The sequence below is a fragment of the Fusarium falciforme genome, chromosome 7 (assembly GCF_026873545.1).
Source record: "Fusarium falciforme chromosome 7, complete sequence".
NCBI lineage: Eukaryota > Fungi > Ascomycota > Sordariomycetes > Hypocreales > Nectriaceae > Fusarium > Fusarium falciforme.
Genome location: NC_070550.1, coordinates 3,613,682 through 3,640,866, shown reverse-complemented (window position 1 = coordinate 3,640,866; position 27,185 = coordinate 3,613,682). Strand labels below are relative to the sequence as shown.

At 50.7% G+C, this 27,185-nt stretch overlaps 8 protein-coding genes across 8 annotated transcripts; 5 read left to right on the top strand and 3 right to left on the bottom strand.

The window, feature by feature from the left end:
* Window positions 1–544: 544 nt before the first annotated feature.
* NCS54_00980000 (Hypothetical protein) lies at window positions 545–2,332 on the bottom strand (the record flags this gene model as incomplete). The annotated part of the gene is made up of 6 exons (XM_053155133.1): window positions 545–580; window positions 641–699; window positions 758–865; window positions 930–1,358; window positions 1,410–1,632; window positions 1,685–2,332. The coding sequence occupies 6 exons, from the start codon at window positions 2,330–2,332 to the stop codon at window positions 545–547; spliced, it is 1,503 nt and encodes a 500-aa protein (XP_053011108.1).
* Window positions 2,333–3,603: 1,271 nt separating this feature from the next.
* Window positions 3,604–4,605, bottom strand: NCS54_00979900 (Hypothetical protein; the record flags this gene model as incomplete). The annotated part of the gene is made up of 3 exons (XM_053155132.1): window positions 3,604–3,923; window positions 3,979–4,348; window positions 4,399–4,605. The coding sequence occupies 3 exons, from the start codon at window positions 4,603–4,605 to the stop codon at window positions 3,604–3,606; spliced, it is 897 nt and encodes a 298-aa protein (XP_053011107.1).
* A 1,347-nt stretch (window positions 4,606–5,952) lies between these two features.
* NCS54_00979800 (Hypothetical protein) lies at window positions 5,953–7,462 on the top strand (the record flags this gene model as incomplete). The annotated part of the gene is made up of 4 exons (XM_053155131.1): window positions 5,953–6,121; window positions 6,180–6,687; window positions 6,750–7,350; window positions 7,427–7,462. The coding sequence occupies 4 exons, from the start codon at window positions 5,953–5,955 to the stop codon at window positions 7,460–7,462; spliced, it is 1,314 nt and encodes a 437-aa protein (XP_053011106.1).
* Window positions 7,463–10,810: 3,348 nt separating this feature from the next.
* NCS54_00979700 (Hypothetical protein) lies at window positions 10,811–12,257 on the top strand (the record flags this gene model as incomplete). The annotated part of the gene is made up of 2 exons (XM_053155130.1): window positions 10,811–10,977; window positions 11,030–12,257. The coding sequence occupies 2 exons, from the start codon at window positions 10,811–10,813 to the stop codon at window positions 12,255–12,257; spliced, it is 1,395 nt and encodes a 464-aa protein (XP_053011105.1).
* A 3,066-nt stretch (window positions 12,258–15,323) lies between these two features.
* NCS54_00979600 (Hypothetical protein) lies at window positions 15,324–16,724 on the top strand (the record flags this gene model as incomplete). Its single annotated transcript, XM_053155129.1, has 6 exons — window positions 15,324–15,467; window positions 15,520–15,556; window positions 15,606–15,838; window positions 15,890–16,116; window positions 16,162–16,292; window positions 16,342–16,724. 6 exons carry the CDS (start codon window positions 15,324–15,326, stop codon window positions 16,722–16,724), a joined length of 1,155 nt encoding a protein of 384 aa, XP_053011104.1.
* A 1,473-nt stretch (window positions 16,725–18,197) lies between these two features.
* NCS54_00979500 (Protein kinase domain-containing protein) lies at window positions 18,198–21,143 on the top strand (the record flags this gene model as incomplete). Its single annotated transcript, XM_053155128.1, has 8 exons — window positions 18,198–18,770; window positions 18,833–19,908; window positions 19,977–20,149; window positions 20,207–20,350; window positions 20,402–20,453; window positions 20,505–20,728; window positions 20,780–21,004; window positions 21,070–21,143. 8 exons carry the CDS (start codon window positions 18,198–18,200, stop codon window positions 21,141–21,143), a joined length of 2,541 nt encoding a protein of 846 aa, XP_053011103.1.
* Window positions 21,144–21,197: 54 nt separating this feature from the next.
* NCS54_00979400 (Hypothetical protein) lies at window positions 21,198–22,989 on the bottom strand (the record flags this gene model as incomplete). Its single annotated transcript, XM_053155127.1, has 7 exons — window positions 21,198–21,365; window positions 21,415–21,588; window positions 21,639–21,962; window positions 22,017–22,315; window positions 22,376–22,578; window positions 22,632–22,767; window positions 22,827–22,989. The coding sequence occupies 7 exons, from the start codon at window positions 22,987–22,989 to the stop codon at window positions 21,198–21,200; spliced, it is 1,467 nt and encodes a 488-aa protein (XP_053011102.1).
* A 1,287-nt stretch (window positions 22,990–24,276) lies between these two features.
* On the top strand, window positions 24,277–27,097 carry NCS54_00979300 (Hypothetical protein; the record flags this gene model as incomplete). Its single annotated transcript, XM_053155126.1, has 9 exons — window positions 24,277–24,605; window positions 24,663–24,723; window positions 24,774–25,499; window positions 25,559–25,663; window positions 25,712–25,774; window positions 25,832–25,931; window positions 25,983–26,231; window positions 26,294–26,820; window positions 26,876–27,097. The coding sequence occupies exons 1-9, from the start codon at window positions 24,340–24,342 to the stop codon at window positions 27,095–27,097; spliced, it is 2,319 nt and encodes a 772-aa protein (XP_053011101.1). The 5' UTR covers window positions 24,277–24,339.
* Window positions 27,098–27,185: the final 88 nt, after the last annotated feature.

The window sequence follows — 27,185 nt, the reverse complement described above, 5'->3', positions numbered from 1 at the left end:
CTATGGTCTCAAAGCTCAAGAGAAGGCCGGATGTACCTTAAGAAGTACTTGAATTGTCGGAAATAGGGCCTGACCTTAATGGTCACTTTCAATATGTGTATTATCTCCGCTCTTCAGCAGTGTTTTATAGGTAAGCAGAATACGAATATAGCGCATGGGAAGAAAGATACGGATTAGGCCTCTATGACGTGGTAGGCAACGACTGCTCCTCCCCGAGCGTGCTGGCTCGACTCATCAACGAGCTCTTCAACACAAAGGCCAAAGACTGAGTGTAAATCGTTGCATCTGGGCCTTGCAATAGCTATAATTCACCTAGGCACGGATTGCTGATCCCCGTTACTTTTCTCTAATCACCACCACCTTGTTGAGAGGAATAGCAAAAAAAAACAAAAAACAAGAATAATGTCTGGTCTTGCACGGCTTGGTCCCATTGAAATCAATTCTGTTGTAGGTACATGGCCCGCAGTTTGCCCATCAGGCTAAAATCTCAAGTCTGTCTCAGCTGCTGTCTTTGAACCAGTCGAGTACGAGCTCTCTAGCTTCCTCAGCCCGTGATGGGCTTCATGAGAATGTCAAACAGCTGGGAGTAACAGTGGTTAGCTTCTGGGTCTTGCAGACACGGCCAGGTTTGCCGTCTTACCCATCTTTCGAGAAGCGCCTCGTTGTTCCGTAGATCTGCATACTTCTCATGCAAACGCTCTGTTTAAACAGGCCAGTCAGTTTTAGCCCTTCAGGTATGAGCACGGATAAAACGGACCTGAAGTACGATAGAGAACGCGATCGATGGCCGCATCACCGCTGAGCGAGTCGAGGAACTTGTCAGCCGCGTGGTCGTCGCCAACTTGGCTGATGAGGAACATGACAGCTGGGCGTTGCCGTGATATTAGCATCTCTGGTAACAGGGACGAACTATGCATCGCTTCACTCACACTCCTGGGGATAATCGTGGTTGTCCAGCCGCCTACCACACCCTTCGATGGTCTTCTTGAACGTGTCTATGGCCTCAGGGTTCGGTTCTCCATCTGTGACTGTAAGAATCAAGTGCGGCCTCTCAAGGATACCATTCTTGTCCAGCTGATTGTAGACCAAAGGCTGCAAGACCTTATGATCCAGGTTGGTGCCGAGATTTGTGCCGCCGGATGGCTCAAATTGAATCTGTGCGTCGATCTGGTCAGCTTTGAGGTCGTTGCCATGGTAATCGCGGTTGATGAAGCGCAGGTGAGCGCCTTTGCCGTCTGGAACGAGGCGGGTTGCGATGCTGGACATGCGTTGGACCAATTGCCTCATGGCCTGCATTCTTGTTCCAACCACGTTGCCTTGGTTGTCGTGGATTTCATCGCCCATGGAACCGCTGTCGTCTGCAGCAGGCTCAGTCATTGTCAGCTGACTGGTATCATGGGAGAACGTACCGCAGTAGAAGACGGGCTGATACAGGGCCATCCTGACGAGTCCTTTGATCTGTTCTGGCTCCTTTAAGTGGTTTCTTGGGTCGTCTTTGAGCTCGACGGCCTTTTCGGCCACCTTTTGCAGATAGTCACTACCAGGGGGGAAGAACTGGCCGAGGTCGCTGTCTCTAACGTAGTCCTCGACTCCTTTTTTAAAGTCATCGACTGTCTGGGGGTTGCCAATCTCCTAGTCTCGCGTGTCAGTCGAGTCGTCACAGCGGTGGAAGCCAGACACTTACTTGAGCGAGCTGCTGATCTGGCTGAGCCGAGCCGATGTGGTACAGGTTGGACACGACGCCTTTGACGACGCCCTCGATGAGGCCGCTGTTCACGTATGCCAGGACAAACAGGACAAAGTTCACCAGCAAGTTGATGAGTTCGGGGAGGCCTGGCTGCTGCTGACCGGGTGGCAGAGCATACTTCTGGATGGCTGGGACTCCGGACATCTGGGCCAGCGACTTGGCCGTCTCTCCTCTGCTGTTCTTAGCCTGCAGAGAGGCCCCGGCGTCTATGAGCATGCCAACAACAGCAGGGTCCCGGGCTTGGGTGATGGCCACCATGAGAGGGGTCATGTTGTCCACCTCAGGGTTGGTTGCATCCACCTTGGCGCCATTGTCGAGCAGCAAGCGCACAATCCCGACTCTGTTATTGTTCGCATTAGCAGCGACATAGAGCGGGGTGGTGCCGTTACTGCTCTTGAGGTTGGGAGCGGCGCCTCTTCTAAGTAGAAGCTCAACGACGGCCTGTTGGCCGGTCTTGGCTGCGAGAATGAGAGGTGTGAAGCCTCCAGGGCCTTCGTCATCGATCTTAACACTGGCCAGATACTTGTCTAGCTTGTCCGAGGTGAGCAAGCCCTTGCGAGCATCAGTGTAGATGGGGTTGACCATGTCAGCTGTTTAAGAGGAGGGCTTTATGAACAGTGATGAGGAGTAATGAGGGTAGCGAGGAACAATGAGAAGGAGCTGGTGAGTAGGTCTATCGTTACCAGCAGCATTGGTATATATATACATACATCCAAACAGAAATAGGAAACTTGATAAACCCAGACTTCGCGTCCATCTCAGGCCGTTGGGTCGGTGTATGCGTAACAGGTCGGAACGGTCTGTAGCGAGAGCCTATACGAGGCAGCTCTTGGTATCTGCGGCCGAGGTCTCATCACATCATGCGTCTTGTTGTTGTCAGAGTTTGTGTGTCACTTTCGCTCTCAGAAAGTCAGCCAGCCACTATCACATAAAACGTATTTTCCAAGACAATATTGGAACGCAACGCCGTATGATACCCCTCATGCATTTCAAAAGGGCTGGCCGAGGTGTTTTGCAGGTGTGGCAGGCTCGCCGTGGGCTGAAATGCAACCTGGTCTTGGGTTGCATCCGCTCAGCTGCTTACATGCTGCTTAACATTTCCACATCCGTACAGCCTGAATGCAAGTCAGAGACTCATAAGGTTGTTTTCTAAATGCAGGTGATATGTGAGGAACGGCTTCGGCTGTACAGTCGTTACGCGTCACTTGTCCCATTTGCTCCCCAGGCTCCTCCTTGGATAGCCGTTCATCACATGGTTGATTTCCGAGGCATCACCAGGAAGTACCTGATGGTCAGGAGCTATGGCCATCGTATCAGTGCGTGTGATGGGTGTAGCCTCGCTTCATACCTCTCATTGCCGGACAATCCAGCATGGCCTGGTGGAACGCTCCCTGGCGGACGATCGACCAACCCTCCAATTTATGCGACATTGAATTCATTTACATACAAATTGAGTTAAGGATTGTCTTCTTTGAGATTATGAGGAGCTCTCTGGAAAGAAAAGTCATTATTGTTGTGATCAATAACGTCTCCGTCGACCACAAGATCAAGGAACACAATAATAAACGTATGACAGCATTTAAATGTAATGCTAAGAAGCACCGTGAAGAAAAGTCATCACGCAGATACCCAGAGTCATTATTAAGTAGCTATATCACCACCTTTAGCCACGAACTATTTGCAAGTAGGACACGACTATGTATAAACAAAGCATGCGTGTATTGAGTAGAAAACTATAGACTATTGACGTAACTGCACTAAACAATCACTTCAAGTATACGGCTACCGCACTTCGCCCTCGCCAGCAAAGCTGGACCCAGGCTACAAAACTGAAACTCTCCAGCCATGTAGATCTATCAGCACCAGCGGGGTCGGCAACCCCCGTAGACGGGAGGAGACATGTATACATAGTTTCCGCCACCGTAGCCGCCGCCGTAGTTCCAGTAGTTCTGGATGATGCCGTAGTTATTACCATATACATCCCCCGCCTCGGCCTTGGTGGCAGGGACAAAATCACCATTCTGGATGGAACCCAGGGCGGCGCGAGTGCCGTCCTTTTTGACGTGGTCGACGGTGGTGCCTACCAGGGCAAAGGCTTCAAAGGTACCGGTCTCCACATCCTGGGAGACGATGATGCTAGTCACGGAGTCGTCCCAAGTGCCCGGCAGGGTAGATTCTAGTTAAGAATCTATCAGTTTCGTCTCGGCGTGCCGTATCTGGGGTTCACTTACCACTCCACTCTCCGGACTCAAAGTCCCGGCTGTGGACATGCACGCTCTTGTCTTGGTCGATAAAGCTCACAGCCAGAGCCTTGTCAGTCGAATAGGCCGAGATGGGCGTGCCGGCAGCGGCGGAACCGGGAACTGGGAAACCCTCAGTCCACTGGTTACCCTCTTGGTCGTGGTTGATGCTCTTGATGACACCGTCAGCTCCCTGATAGAAGACCAGACTGGCACCGTGGATGTGTGCGATGGCGAGATGACTGTCGGGGTGCACAGTCACGGCGAGGTCACCGAGATCGGCATCATCCCACTCCTCAGAGTCGGAGTCGAACTCGCAGGCCTTGATCTTGTTGTCCTGGTCTACGTACAGAACGAAAACCTGCTGCGAGTTAGGGCGAATCACTTATGCACCATGAATACGCTACTCACGTTCTTCTCCGATGCGGCATACACAGCCGAGGAACCGTCTTTGACGCTATCGGCAATCAAGCGCTGGTCCTTAAGGTCATCTCCATCGTAGATCTTCTCGACAAGACGGCCTGCCTCGATGCTCAGGAGGACGAGGTTGCCGTTGCCGAGGGTGATGGAGCCTGCGGAACGCAGGACACGGACGATGGTCTTGACTTGGCTGCTCATGGTGACTGACGTTGATGCTGAGATTGATGAAAGTTCTGTTGAAAGTGTGGTAGAGGGTTTTAGTGGTTGCCCAGCTTTGAAGTGACTTCTTGTTCCTTTAAATCAATGGAAGATACCCCTCTGATATCCCCAGATACATTCCCTCCACTTCCACATGCTTCGGGAGGACTGCGAAAAGGATAATGTGTATCTATGTGGCGTGGCAAACCCAGCTTTACCAGTAGGGAGTTGCGCTGACCACCTGTGATTCCATACCCATGTGCTTCAGCCGCCGAGAATGGAGGGAGGACTTCTCAGCCAAGCCTCGTAAATGATGATGCCATTTCTTTCTCGCCCTGGAGTACATGCCGCTCGCAGGACGAGGTTACAACCCGAGGGTGCTCCTGGCAAGAGTATGGCTGGCTGAACTGCTGGGTTGACGAACTACTTAGGCTGCAGTTGTCAGAAGATGTCCTTATTGGCTCACAAGAGACTATAGTCTGTGAGCAAAAGGCAACATGCCTTCCGATAGTATTGATACGTATCATATCGGAAGCTCACCGGTTGCCATGGGGTCCGGTAGCCCATTGCCAAGCCTGTACACTGCTGGATCGGGGCTGTCTGCATTGCCAAAACCGGCATGGGACCGGCCTAGAAATGTGACATCCATGTGTGTCTGAGCGGGATGGATGGTGCCTCTCAGCTCGTTGCCAAGCTGCCGGCTGACGTGGAAACAAGGTGGTGTCTGGCGATGGTTGGTGGACCGGCCCGTGCCTAGGGTCGCATTTCGTTCCGCATGTTTCCTGCTGCATTCCAATAACGGCATATTAACCATCATATGATCGACCTACAGCACCTGTCAGCTCCCCTCGTGCGGTAGATCTTTTCCAGTACCGAGTCTAAGAGGAGAGTTGCAACAAGACATGCATGCATATTATTGATCTCAAACTCCTACCTCTCTTCTCAATATGGGTCTCTCAGCCCACTTCACACCCTGACCCTGAACTTCCGTGTCGTATTCAACCGCCAAGGCCATCATATTGCAATATTTGGTGAGGCCGGCGCGGGGTTCACCGTTTTCCTACAGCTCAATGACACCTTGATCATACAATGATACAGAATCTGGAAGTTGGCGGCAGACCCAAGGCAGCTGAATAGGCCCGTGACCGATTCATGTCGCAGTGAGCTTTTGGGGTTGCATTGTCGACTACCTAGGGGTTGCAGCCCAAATGCCAAAGACGAAGAAAAGCGAGCTTGCAATCCGCAAAGACAGGAAGTGGTCTTTATCTGCCTCAAGATTCTTGTCACACTAAATCAAGACGAGCTTCATCTTTGAATTCCCACCACTGCCATACCGCACAACTCGCCATGGTCGGATCGCTTGTCCCCAAGAATCTATGGCACCCGGATCGCCAGGGAGGAGGAAGTCCTGGGCGAGAGCGGGACAAAGATCCTGTTCGGTATGGCCTCAACTCGTTGGACGACTCTGTCATTGGACAGGCTGTCGTGATGCTGAGGTTCATCAAGACCGGAGCAGGTATGCCACCAGCTTGATCACCGTGGACCATGTACGTGCTAACACCAGACCTCTGAAGAAAAGGGCGGTAATGGCTTCTTCGTCAATATTCCAGGCCAGGATAAAGCCGTCATCTTCACGGCTGGCCATAACCTGATAGACGAAAACGGCCATCGAACCACACAGCTTAGAGCCTGGTGGAAGGGCGTCGGGACCGGTTGGGTTGACATAGCCGAGAAGGACACACATATCAGCAAAGTCTTCTCGAGCAAACCCACCGAGGCGTCCGCAATAGACGACTTTGGCATCATCCTGATCCCCAAGAATAGCAACCCTCCCCCACCCAAGACTGCCTTTGGCTTTGCCCTCCGCCTTGCTGAGGAGGAGAGGATTGAGGGTGTTTGCAACATCTCAAGCTACTTGACGACGGCCAGGAAGGACGATCCCGCAACCCGCAGTACAGGACAGTTTGTGAATCCCATCCTGAAGCAGCACCAGCTTGAGTACCTGACAACGACTGAGGCGGGCGTGAGTGGCTCAGTCGTCTGGACGGGCTACAACGGCAAGCCAGTAGCTGTGGCCATACAGTAAGAACCCCTGAAGCTTGCTGTCTTCCCCTCTCATAGCTGACCGTTAACTCCGCACACAGTAACTACGGGCCGAAGCGCAAGAGCCCCAAATATGGGAGCCGTGGCTCTCGCATCGATATGAAGATGATGCGGGAGATCATGGAGTGGACTGGTGTGTACAAGCGAGCCGTCGCAATCCTGGCTCAGCCAACGAAGAAGAGTCAGCCTAGTCCCACGTACCCGCTCTGCTTGAGCTGGTCCGAGACTGACAAGATTCTCCGTGTCCACGTGCAAGACGACACTGAGCCCATCCCGACCGAGGCCGTCTTCGAGGCTCTGCCGGTCTATTCTTCGGCCATGCTACTCGGCGATGACCCCAAGGTAGAGTACGGGTTCGCACAGCCAGACAAGAGGCCCAGTGCTAGCAAGGATGCCCTCCGATGGATCTCGTGGAACGTGGAAAGGGACTCGGCCAGCTTCGCCAGCTCCCTCGGCAGAGCACGCCTCGCGCGGTGGGAGGTCAAGGGTAAGACGGCACTTATTGCGCTCAACTGGCAGGACTCCATCGCTGAGGTTGTCGTCCGCACCGACGACGGCATCGTCAAGCCGTGGGAGCTTGAGTTCCCTGACAGCGATTACTCGGGTGTCGCGTACCAGAAGCGTGCGTTTGGTACCTTCAAGGTATGCAGTCCTTGACATAGCTATTCCATATCTCGATCCGTTGGCTGATCTGAGCCGTTGACTCGGTTGTTTGCAGAATTCTTACAACAGGTTCATCCTGCAGGGTGTGTGATTTGTGAAACGCATTAGAGTGATGGGATAGTTTGGATAGTACTTGAGCACACGCGGACAGTCTGAATGAGGCCGTTCAATTTAGAATTACAGCCATTGAAGTGGTAAACTTGCAACGTCTTCCGCGCAGGTCCGACTGAGGTCAAATTCGATGTTTTATTTACAGGGGTTATTTGCTCTTGATGCCATGGCACCATTGGCTGTCAATTTCACCGTGACAAGATGGCTCTCACAACTAAAAACTAACACCGTCCTTGTATTTCAAACCAAGACTATATCTTAGTCTATATCTAATACTGTCAAATCCTCTAGCTGTAGATAACAGAGCCTAAAAGATAGAGAAGTTAGAGAAGTTGAGAAGAATAACTACAAGGATAATAACTCCAGCAACATACCAGTTACTGGGTCCTAGCACCCGATCGTGAGCGAGGCACGCAATTGGTCTCTCAGACTCAACTGATTGCTGAATGGGAGTTACAGCGTGGGACATCTGGCTGGTGCATTCCGTAGATTCACCCGCGGTTTCCGCCCTGCAATCTCCCTGTTGTCGGCGATTGGCGCGTCTCAAGCGTCGAGCACGCAGCTGCTCATCAGCTGGAGTCAAGAGGCGTCGAGGCATTCTCGCGCTTAAGAGTGACTAATTTGCAATGGAGAAAATACTGATGTTGCTCAGGCTTGAGGGAGAGTATGAGTAGACCGATGTCTGAAAGCGAGAGCCAAAACCATGTCTTGGCCCGGCTTACTGTATTTATAAGTCAAGAAGGTCCACTGGTGCCTCTGGATGTTGACTGAACGAGGCGGGCGGGACAAAGAGTTATCAATAGATCAGCGGGATCAGAACAGCTCACTTTCATGGTCACTTAATACAGGGAGAACAGGTGCCTTGAACAGAAATCAAAGTATAACTTGCACGGAATTGCATTTGAACAACTGCTATAAGCATGCATTACTACTGTACAATTAAGCGCAGGAAAATGGATAAATGCCAAGAGCATGGCAGTGGTTGACCTTCGGCCGCTCCTAGCCTACTTTCTTACTTGTTGAAGAATACGCTGTGGGTGGATGATCTCTGCACCTAGTGAACCTGCTGTTCAACTCTCTGATGACGTGCAGGCAGCCACCACATGCTGGACGGTGATTTAAGCCACTCAATGGGTGCTCTGTGTTTGCCATAAGAGACAGACAGACTTCTGCTAACTTCTCAACGAGCTGAGATAGTGACCTAGTACTGGGTCGACTGCTGACATCATTCAGATCGCAGGCAGGACATACCATTCAAAAATTCTATTGGCCGAGCTGGAAGTAGCAGGGATACCGAATTTTGTAGATTACGACTCGGCCGCCGCTGAAAAGAACGAAGGGGTGGTCACGTGTTCTCGTTCTCTTGGTCTTTGGTCTTGCATGAAACACTGCGAGGCTCTCTCTACGAGAGGAGGGTTAAATAAGATGAACAGGCCAGTGAGGATGTATATAGGTATTAGGGAGTGATCAACATACATGATAGATGTATGTGCTTCAACAAGCGTGCTGTTTAGTTTTCGCGCCTTTGCAATTCTCCGCCCCTGAGGAGTCAACTGCAGTTCTCTAAATCCAGTTACTTTACAATTCCATTTTTCCTCTTATCACTAATGCTTATCTCCGTCTCGACTGAATCCACATTTATTGGGCCTCGAGTTTGTCACGCATCTCGCCTCAATTAAGCAAACTTCAGGCAAACTGGATCGATAGACTCCTACTATCTATCTACCTAGCCACCGGCGCTTCCTACCATTGAGGGGTTTTAAGGCGTCCATTCTCATGAAGACTTTTGCTTTTTTTCTCTTGGTACACAGTTTTCTTTTTAATCTCGCTGTTTCTGATGATCATCAGATCAGCGGATGACAACAGGAGGTGGAGTTACCCTGCAGGGGGGGTTAAAGAGAAGGCCTGAGGTATTGGGCAGATCAAAGTCCCTTTTGACCAGGTGATATCGTAGCAGATAAATTCGAAAAATAGGGACCTATATGGATATGTAAAAACTATTTCCATATCGTCATTGGTGGAAAACTTGATACATTGGGCCTATAAGTAAGCATTTGGTGGGATTCTTCAGTCGTGAAGACTGAAAGGATTCGATGGAGCCGGCCACTTCCTTAAATGGACGCTTACGGCCACTATCACAGATTAAACTGTTGCAACCGAGTGCACGGAGGCTGCGCAAGGGCTCTTTTGTGGCGTTTCTTTACGCCTGCTGACGTCAGATGTCAATGCGAGATATCAGCCCTCCGCTATGATTCGGAGAACTTTGGTGTTGTGATACAGTGTAGGACGTGTGTCAAAGACAATATCCCCGTCTGGTGACGGCGGGATGGGTGATTCTTAGTAGCACTCAGTGTTCATACACTCCGATGCTGCTGAATCCTCCCAGCACATGATATGGTCGTCTCATGTCCCTCGGTTCTCGCTTGTCGTGTGATCATCCTTGTAGATAACGACATGGGAGTTTATAAATCAGTCAATTCTCCGTGCTTATCCCCTCCTTATTTTCGCCACCACGACCCCGTAATCAAAGCCAAGCGTTGATCCTTGCGTCCGGAAACGAGGTAGGGCTGACTCTTGGCAGCTGAGGTTGCAATCGGTTAGTCCTTGTAACAAGAGAAGTCCAAGGGAGGAGTCCGAGGCCTGTGATGGTGAAGTTCAACACAACCACAACAGTAACCTTTTTGTTTTTATCTTTTTTGTTATTGAGTTGAGCTGTCTTACACCTGAACTCTCATCATGATAAGATCCTCCTTTCCCAAAGAGACCGTTTTCATCGCTATTGTTAGGGCCATCGCCAGCTCGCTGGATCATGGGATCCCAGGGTCCGTCTCCGCGCTAATGCAGGGGGCCCGGGATCCAAGTCAAGCGAGCCCCAGCCGTTGGTTCATCAAAGTACAAAACTGGGGGTCACAAGGATCTCTGGTGGCTCTACGCCTTCCGCTACTGCCAATAGTCGACTGTTTGAACCAAAGTCCCATGGCATGTAGATCAAGCGTTGGAAGGACATGCTTGCTAGCTGTGGCGTTTAAATGCCAATAAGCAACTGTGAATGCCTCAAAGCCAGGAAGCATGCTTAATTGCTTAATTGGCCCGTCGTGTTCCCATGAACCATGGATGACCGTTCTCAGTTAGAGCGCCCGGCCTCCTTTCGATCCATTGGATCAAGCGCCATGCTAGCCGCCCCCCTTAAAATGCCTCAGCCTGCCACTCGGAAGAGTTTATCTTGAGAATGGTTTGACCCTCTCTTCTTTCTCCCTTGCACGATCTTTTCGTCAGTCGCTCTTTTGTCTCAGTAATTACCTAGTCATTCTTTTGTTGTTTGTTCAAGATGTTGGCCATGTCCAAAATGTCCAACCCTGCTCTGCGGATGTCCGTCCTTGCAGCAGCAGCGGTTACTCTTCTCGTCATTCTTTTCACCTGTTTCCAAGAGCCCTTGAAGGCCCCTCTAGACTATGCTCACCAAAAGGCGCAACAATACTGCGACCAGTCCTTCAAGTACGCGCCCGCATCTGAGACTTGACATTCCAATATTAACTTTTAACTAAAGAGATCATTCCGCTCCGGGTACCAAAGCCGAAGAATTAGCTTCGGATGACCCTGTCCCAGCAGAGGCCCGCAACTGTGTCGATCCCTACCGTCGCCCCGGCTATCTCTACATCCCGCAAGACGCAAAGCAGTACCACGAGACGAGATACATTCCATACACCGAAGAATATCTCAACGCCGATGCCCCCGAGTACGCGCAATATCCTGCCGCCGAGGGTGAGCTCATCTTCAACGCGACCGAAGTCGAAACCGAGTTTCTCGAGTCCCCCGCCAACCCGCAGCCATGGATGCAAAAGGCCGTGGCCGAACACCGACGCCGAACCGAGGCCGCTCAACAGTCCAAGGAAGGAAATCTTACGGTCGAAGACTTTGTTAGCATGAAGAACGATGCCGAGCTTGGTTGGCTATGGGGACGTCGCGTCGTCATGTTCAGTGACTCTGTCGATCGCTACATGACCCAGTTCTTCTGCGAAGAGTTTGACGGCGAGATCACTTTCCCCGTGCAAGACGAGTCCGGACGATTCTCCAAGGGAATCTGCGATGTGCCCGCCTTCAACCTCACCCTCGTATACCTCCACTCGACCGGATCCTTCACCTACAAGCCCAAGTGGTGGTGGAAGCCCAAGATCAAGTATGTCGCCTGGGAGGAGCGCTGGGAGAAGCTGTGGAAGCCTCACGAGTCGCCCATCCAGGGAGAAAAGGGCCGACCGGATCTTATCCTTTGGCAGAACGGCCTCTGGGACCAGCGTGCTTTCTGGGAGGGTGGTTCCGCTATGCATAACCCTGAAGAGCTGCGCATCGCTGAAAAGGGCAGACAGATGGTGTGGCAGGAGGTGCGGTTTGTGACGGCGCGCATCAGAAAGATTGCGCAGCGTCTGAACGACGAGTTTGGCGCAGATGCTCCCATTATGTTCAGGTCCCTGACTCTTCACCGAGAGACTGGCATGGGAGATGCCATCATGTTTGATCTCGACCGTCTCGGAAGAGCCGTGGCCGAGCAAGCAGGACACGAGGTATTCGAATGGGGTCGTCTCATCACCCTCCTCGGAACCTTGTATAGAGACCAAATGCACCCGGGCAAGGGACCTGGAAGCTGGCTCTGGGGCAACATGCTCCTCGAGTACCTCGCTCGATCCGTTGGATCCAAGGTCGGCGGTGAGACAAGGTCACCGTACTTTGACGGATGGGATGCCTGCCACAAGGACCTGTCAGGCTGGGGAGGACGGTGATATATCCATATCGGATTTTCATGTTTGTGTTTATACCTTGAGTTCTAATTGGCCTTCCAGAGCGGTCGCATCCGCCGGACGGGCGAACTGAATTGAATGTACGACCTTTGCTATGACAATGTCAGTGGACTGTTCATGATATTTTCGTGAGGGGTGTCGCTGAACTCATGTTATTCTTGTGAGAGACTGAATCTGGCTATGAGCTGAAAGACGCATCTCCACGGATGCCCCTCCCGCTCTCGATCTTGACGCGTGAAGTTAAGCTGAGATGTAGCGGGGAGCCGACTGGGGCCGAGCACAGTAGGTGCCGCGAGGGCTGATGCATAGCGTGCAGAAAAAGCTGGTTGGGGGCCGCTAGCTTAGGTGCACAGCTTGAGTTGGTGAGCTCGAGTTAGTGAGAATCCATGGCCAGAGGCCTCTGGGGAGGTGTTGAGCTTTGGGACTCAGAGTCGGTGCCTGGGGTGGCTATGGAATTTCTGACGCTGCTTGCCCTTATCGCTGCAAGGGACACTCCCAGAAGGCTGATGTTGGTCAGCAAAGACTAAGGTCTAAAGATGTAGAGTAGGACTGTCGATCTTGGGATGCCGAGGCTCTTAAACTTGGCTGAACTGTGGATGTCGTTGCTCATATCGGTTCCTCCAATACCCCGGCAAGGCTACACACGAATAGCCCTACCAGGGTAGACAAAATCGTACCAGTTCTCGGCCGAGCGGCACTTGAAGGGTAAAAGCCTTTTGTAAACGGTCGCCAAAGGTCGAGACCATCCGGGTAACCTGACCGGGGGATACGTATACATATTTCTCCAAACTCTGCATTGCGCACGGTCATTGTCAATGCGCAGAAGCGTATGATTGGCGATGTGTTTTCTTCAACACCACGCTATTTGTCCGGCCTGCCCCGCATTGCGATTGGCGATGGCTTCATGCGATGCAGCGCCTTGCGGACACGAGCAACGCCACACATAATTGTTTCGTCCCAATTTCCACTGAAAATGAGGCGCTTTAGAAGAAGATTTCGCCGCATTCTGTGCTATCGGAGGTGAACGGGATGAATTATCGCAGAGCCGGACTGTACCTTCTTGTGGAGGGAAGAGGATCGCATGTGACTGCTTCGCTTAGCAAGTGAAAGATTAGAAAACACGGAAGTGTAGAAGAATATTTCCGGTCGCTGTTCACTAATTACCTAGCTGATAAGAATAGTTTGAGGCTTGCCGGTGGAGGTGAACAAAACAAGTGCCGATATGCCGTCCCAACCAAGGTTCACAAGCGTTGAATTATGCCACGGAACCCCATCTTCCGGGCTGAATTATACGCATTGCATAATTCCAGGAGATGAACATCCGCCTCGTGATTAAACATTTCAGCTTAGGGCTGCAGATTTCTCCAAAGCCACAGGGGGGCTTGCCCACCACCGATTCCCATGAGGCCTTGGCGTTCCTCGGTGAGGAAAGCCTTTGTTTCAGTGTCAGAAATACCGCAGCTAAGAAGAATTCTGGAAGGATTGACACGTTTGGAGGCGACTTTTGAATTCAGCCTTTCACGGCAGTGGATGAGAAGTATGGGATGGATCAATATCTACAACTGTCTCTCTGTCTCTGATCGTAATGGCAACAAGGGGCTCACAAGACACTCAGAACGCATTCCAACTTCCAGTGACCGAGACGACCAACTTCATCGCCGCTATCATGGTCAGGCCGCTGCACGTCGATCGGGTATTCAGATCGGCACAGTCGGCACACTTCCCCGGTGCCTAGCACCTATACACTTGACCGACGCCAATCTCTATCAGCAACACATAATCCCGAGAGCCAGATAATGGCCTGTGATCCTCTCCCACTCGTTCATCGTCAAACGTCAGCTTCTCTCGCTCTTCGGGCTAATCTCCCCCGTGCGAGGTTACTTCGCCCTCACTCGACAACCAGAACCGCCGAGCGGCGGATATTAGCGCTCTTGAATCCCCCGACTATCCCTCTCAAGTACTTGCTGCCGACGAGGCTTGAAGACGGTGTATCCCCCACAATTGGGTAGGAATCGACCGGACCTGCCACTCCTTCGTTGCTCCTGTAGATCGACAAGCTCCGATGACGCGATGAGACGGGGCCCCGAGACGCCTCTTTTCCCCACAGTTGAAGTGCCATGTGGAATGTCTGTGATCTGAATGGCTGGACCTGAAGGCGTCAGGGAAGACCCTTGAAATGGAATCTTGATGTTGGCTCTTAGCGTGTGCTGACTCGCCTTCTCCGGCCGTGTGCTTTGACCTTCTCTCTGAGCCCGGTGTGCTACCTCGGCGTTTCCAATGTCCAACACGAGTATCAATCTGCCAGTCTCGGCAGGGCCTGGACATTGCAGTCTAAAGCCACATCAGGAGACAGGGCTGGGCTAAAGGCTTAACCGACGCGGGGCTAAAACGAGGCCCTCCTCTCCTCCCACCTCCCGTAAGCCATGACTCGTACAAGCGCGGCAGTTGATGTTTGCCCTCTGTTTGACACGTCCCTTGACATCCACCTACGTACATGACGAGGCTAGGTTACCTTTCTGAGATGGAGAGATCGCCATTGAGCGCACCTCTGTCGCCCAGAAAGGCAAGTTGAACCTGACTAGAAGAGAGCTGAAATGGACCTTCATCTTCACCCACCTCTCCTTAGCCGCTACTGCAGGACAACAAAGACGATCATCCAGGGCATAAAGTGATAATCAAACAATAGCCGTATCGGCCGATCGCCAGCTCTAGACCTGGTCCCTGGAAGATGGCGCCTCTCACCGGGCGAAACACGATAGCGTCAAGCTGAACAAAGTTTACCGCCCTTCCATCGCGCAACCCCATTAGCTGGTGCAAGACAGAAGCACCCCTGGACGCAGGTACGTGTGCCCCTGGTTACTGCAGAATCTCGGCAGGTGTGAAACCGTTGATCGGCTGTGCATCTGAGGAGTTCATAATTTATGACAGTCACATATCAACATGCCGAGTCCCCACGATCCCATCCGTCTGGGTTCGCTAATCTATTCTTTTCTTTTTCTTGTTTCTTTTTCCTGACAATAGTTCAGCCCTGTAGCTTCGAGTGTCAAGATGCAGTCGAGGCAACCTGACCTATTATGCGCCGAGTTCATCACCTTTCCGGCGGCCACTGTGTTTCTACTGCTCCGTGTCATCAGTCGTAGGATCACCCGAGTTGGATTTTGGTGGGATGATTGGTTTGCTATCCTCTGCTATGTATGCTATGTTTGTATTTTTGAAGAACTGTTTTTGCTGACTCTGATATCAGATAACTGCCGTGGCATGGGCTATCATGATCCCTTTGTGTACGCCTTGAAACATCAGAGCTCAATTTCAAAGCTGACTGAGCATCAGGGGTGGAGAGAGGATTCGGCTTACACGCAACCGACGTCAAGGGCATGTCTTTTGAAGATGCAAACGCGACAACTAAGAAATTCCTCTTCTTCATCGAGCACATCTACGCCTTCACCCTCTTTTTCGCCAAGATCTCCATCTTGACATTTTACTGGCGCATGTTTCGAGTTACCAACATCAAGATTGCCATCAAAATTTTGCTTGGGTGCTCTGTTATCTGGATCCTGGCTCGAGTATGTGATTTCGGTTGACAAAAGGAGATCAAGGCTAACTCGGTGTTGCAGACATTCTTGACAACCTTTCACTGTCTTCCTGTTGAGGCCTTTTGGGATTACACAATCAAGAATAAGACATGTGCTATTGAAAGTTCCAAGTTCTTCTTTGGAACCGTTCTGGCCCACGTTATTATCGACGTCGCTATCTTGGTCTTGCCTGTCGTCCAGATTCAGAAACTTCAGCTGCCTGGCATGCAGAAGTTGGGAATCATTCTCATGTTCATGTTTGGTATTCTGTACGTGTTTCTATCTTTTCAAGTTTCTTGTGCTAACAGCCTCAGGGTCTGCATCGCTGGCCTTGTCATTGTCGGCGTGTCCACAACCTTTGACAACACATCGCCTGACATGACTTGGAACTTAGCCCCTATCATTATCTGGGCCACGGTGGAGGTCAACTTGGTTACAATATCTAGTAGGTTTCCTCCATTGTACTTTGAGAGTACTTCTCTTACAACGTTTAGCCTGCCTCCCCACGATCCGACCAGCTTGCATTTACATCTTCACCTGCACCAACCCTACCTCATCTCTCGGTTCTGCCTCCAACAGCTACGGACAATCCTACGGTCGAAGTCAAGCCAAGAAATCGATCCGACTTTCCACCCTTCCCAAGGACGAATCAAGCTCCACGCACCAGCTTGCCGGTGACGAAGAAGGCGGAAGCGGTTCCATCTCATCCGATTTCGAGAGCCATGCCCTCGATAGACACCATGGCAACGTTGCTACTGTCACTGTTCCGAATAATAATCGCACTTCGGGGGATCATCATAACTCTGGCTCATTTGGAGGAGGAATCATGGTCAAGAACGAGACGGTGGTTCGCGTGTCGACGGCGAAGCCACGTTGATCAAAGTTACCATGAGGTTAATGTACGATTAGTTATGGATACCCTGTTACATAGTTCGGAGTCAGAGTCGATAGTATGCTACGCAATAATTAATATTATATCCATCTGACTCATCCTTGAGATGCTGTTCTCGAGTATGTGATCCCTTAACTTGGCTATCGACTCGTCGACAGCTGGCCACATTGAAATACGAGCACTTGGAACCTCAAATCAAGACCCAATGATGCTATCAATGCCTCCCTATTCTGCGATATGGCAGGCAAGGCCGTGCATAGGGTCAGTTCGGCCGTGGAGGGTTGCCAAGGGGCTTCTCGATGTGGTTGGACGGAGTAGCCTCCACTCTGCCATCCTTGTTCGCAATTTGCACACCAACCGAACAATAACCGGGCGAATGGTTTAGTGGTATAATACTCCCTTAGCATAATTCGTCCGAATCATCTGGGAGTGGTCCAGGGTTCGATTCCCTGTTCGTCCATCATCGGTGGTTTAAATCCACCAAAAATCCGTTTTTTTTGGCAATTATTTTTTGCGACTTCCTACTTCCTTCCATGATGTTATCAGATTTCATGCCGTCTGTCAGCTCCTGCTTGTTTTTGATGTTTTGTACTTCTCTCCTCTTTTTGGGTTCCGAATGTCGGCTCCGCGAGTAATATCCCAACTTACCTTTAGACGAATGTTCTGCTGTACCTTATCTCGCAGATTGAGTGTGCATCGTCAAAAGCCGTCAGCGAGAGATAAGAACAATCTGCCTGACCAGGCGAACCACTTCAGCCTTTGTACACTTTTCCCCGGGCCGGCTCCGGTCAGTCTTGGCAACTCGATTCTATCCTATCAAACATCCTCTTTCAAATTGGATGATGGCTGCAGGGTGATGACCAGTCAACGTGGCTGATTTTCGGCGTGCCGATGTCGTGGTGGCTGATCAGCGACTGGCTGAGTTGTGTACAGCCTGCTCAGCGCCTTGTTTTACTTGCAGACCCCTCCTTTGAGTCACCTTGGCAGCCTGATTCTCTTCAGCCCCAGCCCGTCTCACTTCGACCTGATTAACCCTTGGCTCTTGAAGCGTGATCCTTCGGCGTTTCCCCATCTCTGAGAGGACGACAACATGACAGCCATGACTCTTGGCTACACAGCGACGAATGCTTTTCGAAAGGTATGGTTTAATGCCGCTGCTCCTCAATGCCCCGGTCTTGGCGATTGTCTGGCTGGGCTCTTCCCTCCGCACAGGGCTGACTGCAAGCTGTAGATTGAGTGACAAGGCACTTCTCGACACGCTTCGCAACAATGGAGTACTATCTACGCTATATCGAAGCTTCTGATGACGGAAATTGCACCTGTCGGTCCCCTCAGCCCCCCTGCGCAACACGCTGTGAGAGTCGAAAACATATCCTGCCTCTCCTCGAATGTGCCTTACCTGTCCTTGCTGAAAATTCCGACACTCCCTTCGCAGACCATGAGGCAAGACGAGACAAGATGTTCTTCTCCAGAAAGAAGATTCAAACGTACTTTGGAAAGCCTGCCGTCATCAACAACCTTCTGAGCTGCCAATGCCACCCCTGCAAACAAGCCCGAGAAACGACGTCAAAGCTTGATGAAAGGGAACGACTTAGGATCATCGAGAGCTCCAAAGATGGCCGAATTCTCTTTGCTCTTATGGTTTATCTTAGAAAGCTACACTTTGTTTACGCCTGGTTTGACTCGAGCGAAAGAGAAAGGGATCTCGACCACGCGATATCTCATCTCCATCGCCATGGTACTTTTAACTCACTCATGAAGAACGATATGGAGAAACGACTCTTCAAAGAGGCCTGTGACCAGGCTTTGGAGATGCTCAACCCAGTCCGACTTTCCTTCTCCGTTTCCGAACCGCCCAAGAAATATGCTCACTCTCAGAGGTTTCCATTCCGCGCCGTGAAACCAATCCAGGGGGGAAACTTTGGGACTATCTCAAAGTTTGAGATTTTTGAAGAGTACTGTGACCCCCCAGTAGAGGCACGCATGAAAGAGTATGGCAGATCCGTAATTGGCCATGGCAATGAGAGAACGGTAAGCACACGATTAGACAAGTCTCGTCGCTCGCTGATATGTTTTTTTTTTTTCTAATGTAGCTTCTATTCGCCATGAAGTCTGTCAAGATCCCAGACAGAGATCATCTCGTCCTCGCCGAACAGGAGGTGCTACGTATGGTGTCGAACATCGAAAGCTCCGCTGCCGAGAACATCATCACCTTGCTCACCTGCTATACCTGGCACAATGAGATGCACTTTGTGTTTCCTTACATTGAGACTGATCTTTTCAAGCTACTCAGGCAGGAACCGATCAATGATGTGTCTCCATGGCTTAATGATCAGGCTCTGCCTGAGAATGAGCTTTGGAAGGAAATGGTTGGCGTCGCCTCCGCCCTGAGCGTCATCCATACGGGCTTGATAAATCCGTTCGAAGGAGTACACGGTAGAGTCTTTGCATGCCACTTCGACTTGAAGCCCGCCAACATTCTCGTCACCGCGGATGGGAAGCTCAAGATTGGGGACTTTGGACATTCTAACATCCAGATTGTTGCCCCGCAAGGCAAGCCTAAAGTCATGTATAGAGGAGGCGACCCGAAGTATGCTGCTCCGGAATCACGGCTGCCGTTGGAGCAGACTGAGACGTGGTTTCAGCCGCATGGGGACGAGACTGCCCCAGCTCTCAAGTATGATGTTTGGTCACTGGCCTGCATCATGACCGAGGTGCTGATTTATCTTCTGAACCGCCAAACCCCCGGGGAAGTCCCCACAGAGAACCCCTTGGTCAGATTTGACAGGAGCCTTGACCAGCGCACCCAAAGTGAATTCAATGGCAGATTCTTCGACCAGAGAGGTGTCAAAGAGTGTGTCACGACAACCATCGAGGCATTTAGAGACAGGTTCTCTCCTGAATCTCCTGCCAGCCGGTACATGTCAACAATCATCGACCTTCTCTCCGGCATGTTTCAGTACCATAATCACGAGAGGATCTCTTCTCAGGATGTTGTGGACAAGCTATATGAAGCTGAAACCACATATCAAGATAGTCGGGACACGGATAATCTCGCCTTTGAGATAAGGCAACATAGCGCCCCAGCCGATGATGACTTTAAGGAGATTGGGTGGGTGCCGGCCCTGCCAGGGAACCGTAGCGAGGAGCCCGTTTCTTTTGATAAGATGTGAGTCTGAAGAGTACCCGCTTACTTTTTGCCCTTGATGTATGCTTACAGGGCCTTCGAATGAATAGGAACGGCATCACAGTTGAAGTAGTTTGTCAACACAAGCAGAAACGGTACTGCCGGGACGAGCCTTGCCGCATCAGACTGTTTCGCAAACGACTGAGGGGGGAATCAATGCCTACGTTTATCATGTACTGGGCCGTGAAAGAAAAGGGGGCCCCGGAAGTAAAGAAGAAAACAAGTATGTACGAAGGCGCGCGATGTGAGGTCCTTGACCAACTGACATGTATCAATATAGTCAGCTTTCCAGAGTGGGCATTCAAGCCCACCTACCTATTTCAGGAACAGTCTGGAGATGAGCAACAGTTCGAATGCATCTTGTTTCCTGTGAAGGAAAAGATCAGAGACCGTGCATTTATATTCCTATTTCAAAGCATCACTGGCAAGTACACTCCCAGCATCTCAGCACTGCCACTAATGCTTGCTCAATTAGACGTACGTGCCTTTCAAGGAGCACTATTGCAGAAGAGAGTATCAAGTTTCGAGTAAGAGTGTCGAACAAATGCTGGTATTTTCTTCTTTTGACAAGCCTCTAGGTTCTCTGGAGCAAAGGTCGAAGTCAAAGCGTGTCGTTCAAAGGTTTCTGAGCCGTTCAACTCAGCCTCTGTGCAGTTCTGGACGGGCGAAAATCCCATACTTCTACCCGATAACAGAGACAGAAGAGCAAGCGGATCTATTCATAGTCTTCCAAGGACTCCAGAGCCCTCGAGGGAAACCATGGTCATCCTCTCGCCTGGAAAGGCGCTCCTGCAACTTGATTGTAAACCAGATCCTCCAGCTAGGCGACAGCAGATAACTAATCATATTATAGTGAGCGACAGATCGAGGAAATTTGATGTTGATGAGAACGAAAATGTAATCATCTTGCCCAGAGATCGTAGGCACTTTGTGGCCGTCAAGTCAGAGCCCTGCCACCCCTGGCAGCCTGGACAGCAAAATGCTACGTGGCGGATGTTTACCACACCAGCAATACGAATGGATGAAGAAAACAAGGTGAAGATTGAAAAGATTTCAGTGATCATGAGGCCCGAAGAAGGTAAGAAAACCGAAAATATTGCAAATTTCCCCATGTTCACGAACCATCCGCTCACGTCATGATAGCTCAAGATCAACTCAACAAGCTTTGGAGCGCAACAAGCTCAACGCCGGGGAACTGGGATGATCTAGAAGAGTGATATTGAGACGAAAGAAGGGGGAATTATAATAAAGCCTCTTGACAGACTGAGGCTTCATCCTTTTGCTGATGTTCGTTGCATCATCTCCACGCATCCATAGATAAGCATAGTAACCCCGATCAACGGAAGAGCCAAGATGGCGTAGATCTTCAAGTCGGCAGCAGCACTCCATCTCATAGGACTCTCCTCTGTTATTGTGATAAACCCCATCTGTAGGAAATCCTTGGTACGGTTAGTATCCCGCTAGCGACGTGGGGCACTGGTTACTTACTGCGACAAAAGAAGCGGGTACGAAGATTAGCGCAAGAACTGTGAGGGTCTTGACGATGTGAGTCTCGCGGCTAGACTGCTCTGCCAACCTGGCAATTGCCAGAGTGTTTAGGTTCGCCATTTCCGAGCTCATCTTGCTGATTTCACTGTTCCTCAAAGAGGCAGTGTCTCGGAGCTGTACAAATTAGTGGTTGTTAGGTTAGTTGAAGCTTCAAGACCCCTTACCTGCTCCGATGTAGCTCTCGCACGATCCAGCACAGCTGATGCGTTCTTGAGGCTGAACCTGTGCTCCTGCTGCGTCTTCTCCAAAAGGTTAAAGAGCATTTCGACTGGAGCGCAATGCGGCGAGTCGAGTGAGAGCACTCTCAAGCCATTTATCTCTTTCAGCATGCATTTGATGGTTTCGATGTTTAGATCAATGGTGTTCATAAGCCTTCTTGCCTGATCAGAGAGGCTCTGAAGTGTCTTCAGGTCTTTGCTCGTTTGTTGAACGGAGTCAAACTCGTTGAGTTTGGTAGGCTCCATGTTAGACATGATAACTCGATCGAACTGAAAACAAGCGTGAGAACCATTGTGAATGGATTAAAAGGCATTTTAACTTACAACTTTTGTGATTTCTTGGTCTAGGTAGTTGATGAACTGGCGCAAATCATTGTCCACGCTGCTGAAGCAAGCTGCATGAAGCCAGGTCCAATCTCGAGCGAACTCAGCCATGCCGTTGTCTTTGACTATAGTGCTCAATTGTTCCTTGACCTTCTCAGGAAGCCTCACTAGGATGTTTGAGACACGGTTTGACGCGAGGTCGATCTTCTGATGAATGAGAGCATGACGTATGGACCACGGATTCGCCTTTGAGGAGGCATTCTCTCGTCGAGATACGTACTTGAGAAGGTAGCAGAACTCTAATAAAAGGATGTTAAACACGACAGTTCGGAATGCAGGTGTTGAGCACGGGGGCTTACCAAGCGATGCTAACCCCCCTGACGGCTCTGAGGTGACTTCCAAGTCGAAGCCAGCAAAACCCTCATCTATGGGGGAAGATTTCCTTCCAAAAGCGGTGAGGTATCGATAGATACTCGGGGAAACGTCCAGCGCGGATAGAAGGCTTAGCATTCCATCGCGAGTAATTTTCAGATTGCCCCAGCCATACGTTGGCTTTATGAGACTGAGGGCAGATGAGTATTGATTTCCAAGGTATGGAAAGGTGCGAAGACCTACAATATGGAAGCCTTGATTTCTTCGTTCTGAATATCATAGCCGCCGTCGCTTGGGGAATCCACATCCGCATGATGGTGGTAAATGTAGAGATGCTCCCGAAGAGCGCCTTCGCTCTCTAGAGAAAAGGGTTCCGTCCCTATCAACGATGAATATTTTAGCGACAGTGAAATGAACGACTATTTAGTATTCTCTAACCTCGTGAAGACAGCTCTGCTCCTTGGATTTCCACTTGGATTTCCAGCGGGCCGTACGGAGGTGCAAAGAGGCCCCGATTATTCGCAGCCAGGTCTTGGGCGATTTCAGCCGCACGAACGCCCTGCCCCGCGGTTTTCCGCGGCCAGGGAAGGTCTTTCAGCATCTGGGGGGTTGGAAAGTAGGGAGAAAGAAGTGACTGCCGAAACAATCAGAGACATGCATTGTATTATGTTGTATTATGTTGAATAGGCGCGTGATGACAGCTGAAGAGAGACGGCTCGCAGCTTCTTGAATGAGTCTAGTGGGTCTCTTTGCATTTGAGTTTGTGTTCAAAGTACAATTGTCTGCACAAAACCCGTACAACCAAGGCAGATCAGGCTCTCGTTCCACCGCCCTTGCCACACACCACAACCGGCCTCCGAAAGACAGCACCGGCGCCCGTTGTTTTAGCCATTCCACCTTACCGTCCAAACGAGGATGTGCTCTTTGGCTGAGAGCGTTCTATCAATACGTGTTGTTCATCCTGGCATGTGATCAGTGATTAGCCCGACAGCCTAAGCCCACTCTACCTCGCAAGGCACACATACGCTGGTGATTTCCCTTGGCGCCGAGACCTGCCAAATGTTGCTATGGCCCTCACCGATGAGCTGAGAGAGGCAGTGTTTATTAGTCTCGGGTCTGCCTAGGCAGTGCTGTTTCATACCGTGCAAGACCAGATGGGGCCGGATCGGCCCTGGCTGGGGCCGAATTGTTCCAGTAACCAGGCTCTCAGGACGTGCTCCAGCACATCGTACTTAACGGCTGTTGTGTAAAGCATTGCACCTTTTGAGCTGTCAAGTTGTGGTATTTGTTATCCTTTGCTTCATGCCTCCTGGAAGAAATTGAACTGACGCTGATATATGTAGCGCGAACCTCCTGAACTCACGAGGCTCTCGAGTTCGGCCCGTATGAATAATGAAATTACAAATCCAAGCCGCAAAAAGTGACTGATCAGTAATTATTCATTTCAGGCTGGCGCTTGTACTCAAAATGCAAGTGATTGCCTTGCCACACCATTACAACTCGGGTGACCCGAGCTTCCCCTCAACAAGCCACAACCAGGTTTGCCAGGCTGTGGGAGCAGCCATGTCTTAATCCTCACAGCTCGGTTGGATACACATTTTCAGAGTCTTTTACGCGAGCCCTTGGCATAAGCATATCAATATTGCCTGGCAAGGCAGCGGCATATGATGGCATGACGTGGCAGAACCTTGCGCGGTAAAAGGGCAGGCGATACGCCCGGTTTTGCTCGAGTTCCCAAGACATGGCTTGAAAATTGGAGGTGAAGGCAATCAGGCTGTGAAACCAGGCTTGAGGCTGTCCGCATTGGTTGCGTAACACCAGCTTTTCAAGACAAGAGTGATACAGCCCTCAATGGCCACCTTTTGTTTTCTTGTGACATCCCGCATCTGTAACTCGTCAAGCTCTGCATATCGATACTCCAAAAACCACAACCAACAGGAACAAGACAAGTATGAGTGGCGATCGCCCATCCCGATTGCCCCAGGGGTTCATCGTCCGACAGAAGCAGCCTTACAAGCGTCAAGCCGGGTTGGATGAGCCCAGGCACGACGTTAGCGGACACGGTCCTTTGCGGACTTTTGATGTCTTTGCACTCATCGTCAACAAGATGGTTGGAACAGGCATCTATACTGCGCCCGCTTCCGTCTTTCTGATGACGGGCAACAAGAGTCTGACGCTGGGTCTATTTGGCATCGGTTTCCTGTACTCCCTAGTCAGGTATGTGTCCTTGCGTGCTCGCAGAAACCATTTGGATCCTCACCTGACGGTCAAAAGCATGATTATATATCTCGACTTCGCTAAAGTGCTACCATTCAATGGCGGTGAACTCATCTATGTTGGTTGCACACCATCTTGAGTTTGCTTTCCCGCTAACACCAATTACAGATTGACGAGATGACCTCACATGTGTCCAAGCCAACGACCACGCCGATACTTCGTGCCTCAACGACCGGATCCTTCCAGAGGCCAGAGCTAAACGGAGGAACGAATACCGAGCTGCGGACCCTCGATTCGCGAGGCACTGAGCTTCCCGTACAATCATCCACATCCCCAGCGACCGAGCCGAACACCCCCAAAGCGAATACACCTCCAGCAATAACAAGATTTCTAGGTGATGGACTCTTTGCGTACATCACTTATTCCATTGCCTTCATCGCCTTCTTCAACTCTGGGACCAACAGCATGCAAATTGGACGCTTCCTACTTCTCTGTATCCAAGACGACAAAGATATAACCTCGAGCAGTACAGAGCAAGAAAACAAAGTCCAGCAGGAAGTCTCGAATGACATCAACCAGGACCTCATGCGGTTCATTGGCGTCGTCGCTCTCTCCATCATCTGTCTTCTGCAATACTTCAGCCCAGGGTTTGGCCGCGGCATGAACAAGACGCTTGCAGTTATAAAACTTGCGTTTATGGTGGCCCTGTTCATCGTTGGTATCGCCGCCACGGGCCGCAAAATCGAGGACAGGTCCGGCGACTGGTTTGTCTGGCATCCCACCAAAGACGAACAAGAGAATGATTCAGACATTGGCGAGCGGAGTGACTTGATATTTGCAAAGGCCTTGTTGTTGGTTCTCTTCAGCTTCCAAGGTTGGGAAAACGCGACATTTGTTAGTCCCTTGCTGCTCCCTCCGCGCGATGTTGTATCACTGACATGCTCTACCCCTAGGTCGCCGGTGAGATTCCTGCCACTAGACACCATGTCTTGCGCCAAGGCTTTATTGCCGCCGTTTGCACTGTTGGCTGCTTATATCTCCTCATTGTAGCTGTCTTTGTAAGCGCTGTCGTTGAGCTTGAGCTAGGCGTGTGCTGATATAGCAAGCTTCACTCTATTACGTGGAATAACCTCACAAAAGGGAGCACAAATATTAATTACCCTCCCATGGTATGTCAAGTCGTACACAACCTTTCATGAAGATCCAAAGCTGACATGCGCTTCTAGCTCACTGGCGACAGCATGGGCGCTAGACGGACCTGGGCCATAATAGCTGCCATTTCTTCCTTTGGAAGCCTCAATGCTATCATTTACACGTTTTCGAGAGGTAATTCAAGATCTCAGTATCGGTCATCGATGATACTGACATGGTTGCCAGTTAAACAGGCCATTGGCCAAGCCGAGATCCTTCCATGGTCTCGATACTTGAAGCAGGATGATATGCTTCAACGAAGCCGTTCCGGGCCTGAAGAGGACGCGTTTCTTAATAAATCACCACAGGGCGGACTAATTGCCCATTGGATAATGAGCGTCGTCGTCATATCGGCGACGGCTGGCACTCATGGCGTAATGGAGGCAGTTTTTATCCCAGGCTATATCCATACATACATTCAGTGTTTCTTTCTAAGTTTGTTGAATTCTTCTTCATTTTTCTTAGTCTTGACCAAGTCGACAACTGACGCCTACTAGGTGTCCTCGGTCTGGGTTTCTTCAACCTCAAGTCTCGCGAGGAAGCGCTCTGGCCAAAGGGCGCTCCTACTCGGCGTAAGAGAAGGGGCTTCGTCGCCCAAGCCTTGCTAGTCCCAACTATTCTCTTGTATGCCGCTGTCAACATGGCCATCCTTGTCATCAACGCCATCCCTCCGTACTTGGCGAGTGATGGCGAAGATAGTGACTTCGCCGGTTACATATTTCCTGCGTTACTAGGTGGGTTGCTATTTGTCAGCTCGGCCTACTATTTACTCTTCTTTGGGGCTGCTCCTCGAAGTTACGAGCTGGTACAGAACGACGTGGATTCATCAAACCCCAACCCGCCCGAGCCCGTAAGACAGGGTGGCATTATAAACGCCCAAAGCCGATGGAATCTCATGAGATGGGCCAATGTTCAGTGTGAGATTAGAAAAGACTATACTTACGACAGGGAGCTTGAGCGGGTCTACAGGTTTGGGAGGCGATGGAGGATTATCTATTCTGTCCCTGGCGACCCTGTCTACCAGGTAAGCGCATCACTGGATACAAGTGTGAAAACCTAATGGCTAACCGCCCATGTAGTCTCCAGCTGGTGAAGATGGTCCCCCCACTACCCCAAAGACCGTGACGTTCCCCATGTTCTTATATTGGGTTTTTGGTGGTACCCGCCTCAACCCGAAATGGAATCCCTACAATATCACGAGCAATTGGTGGAAAGGAGTCAAGAAGAGATTCCACGATTTGACAGGGAAGTTGAAGCCAAGGCCATCCGATGGCTCGGAGAGGTCAGAGAGTCGGGGGTGATGACGGAGACATAGAGTGACCACGCGCAGACCTAGTTAGGCTCCCTGTACGAGGGCAACATAGGAGTATAATAAATTACAATATAAGA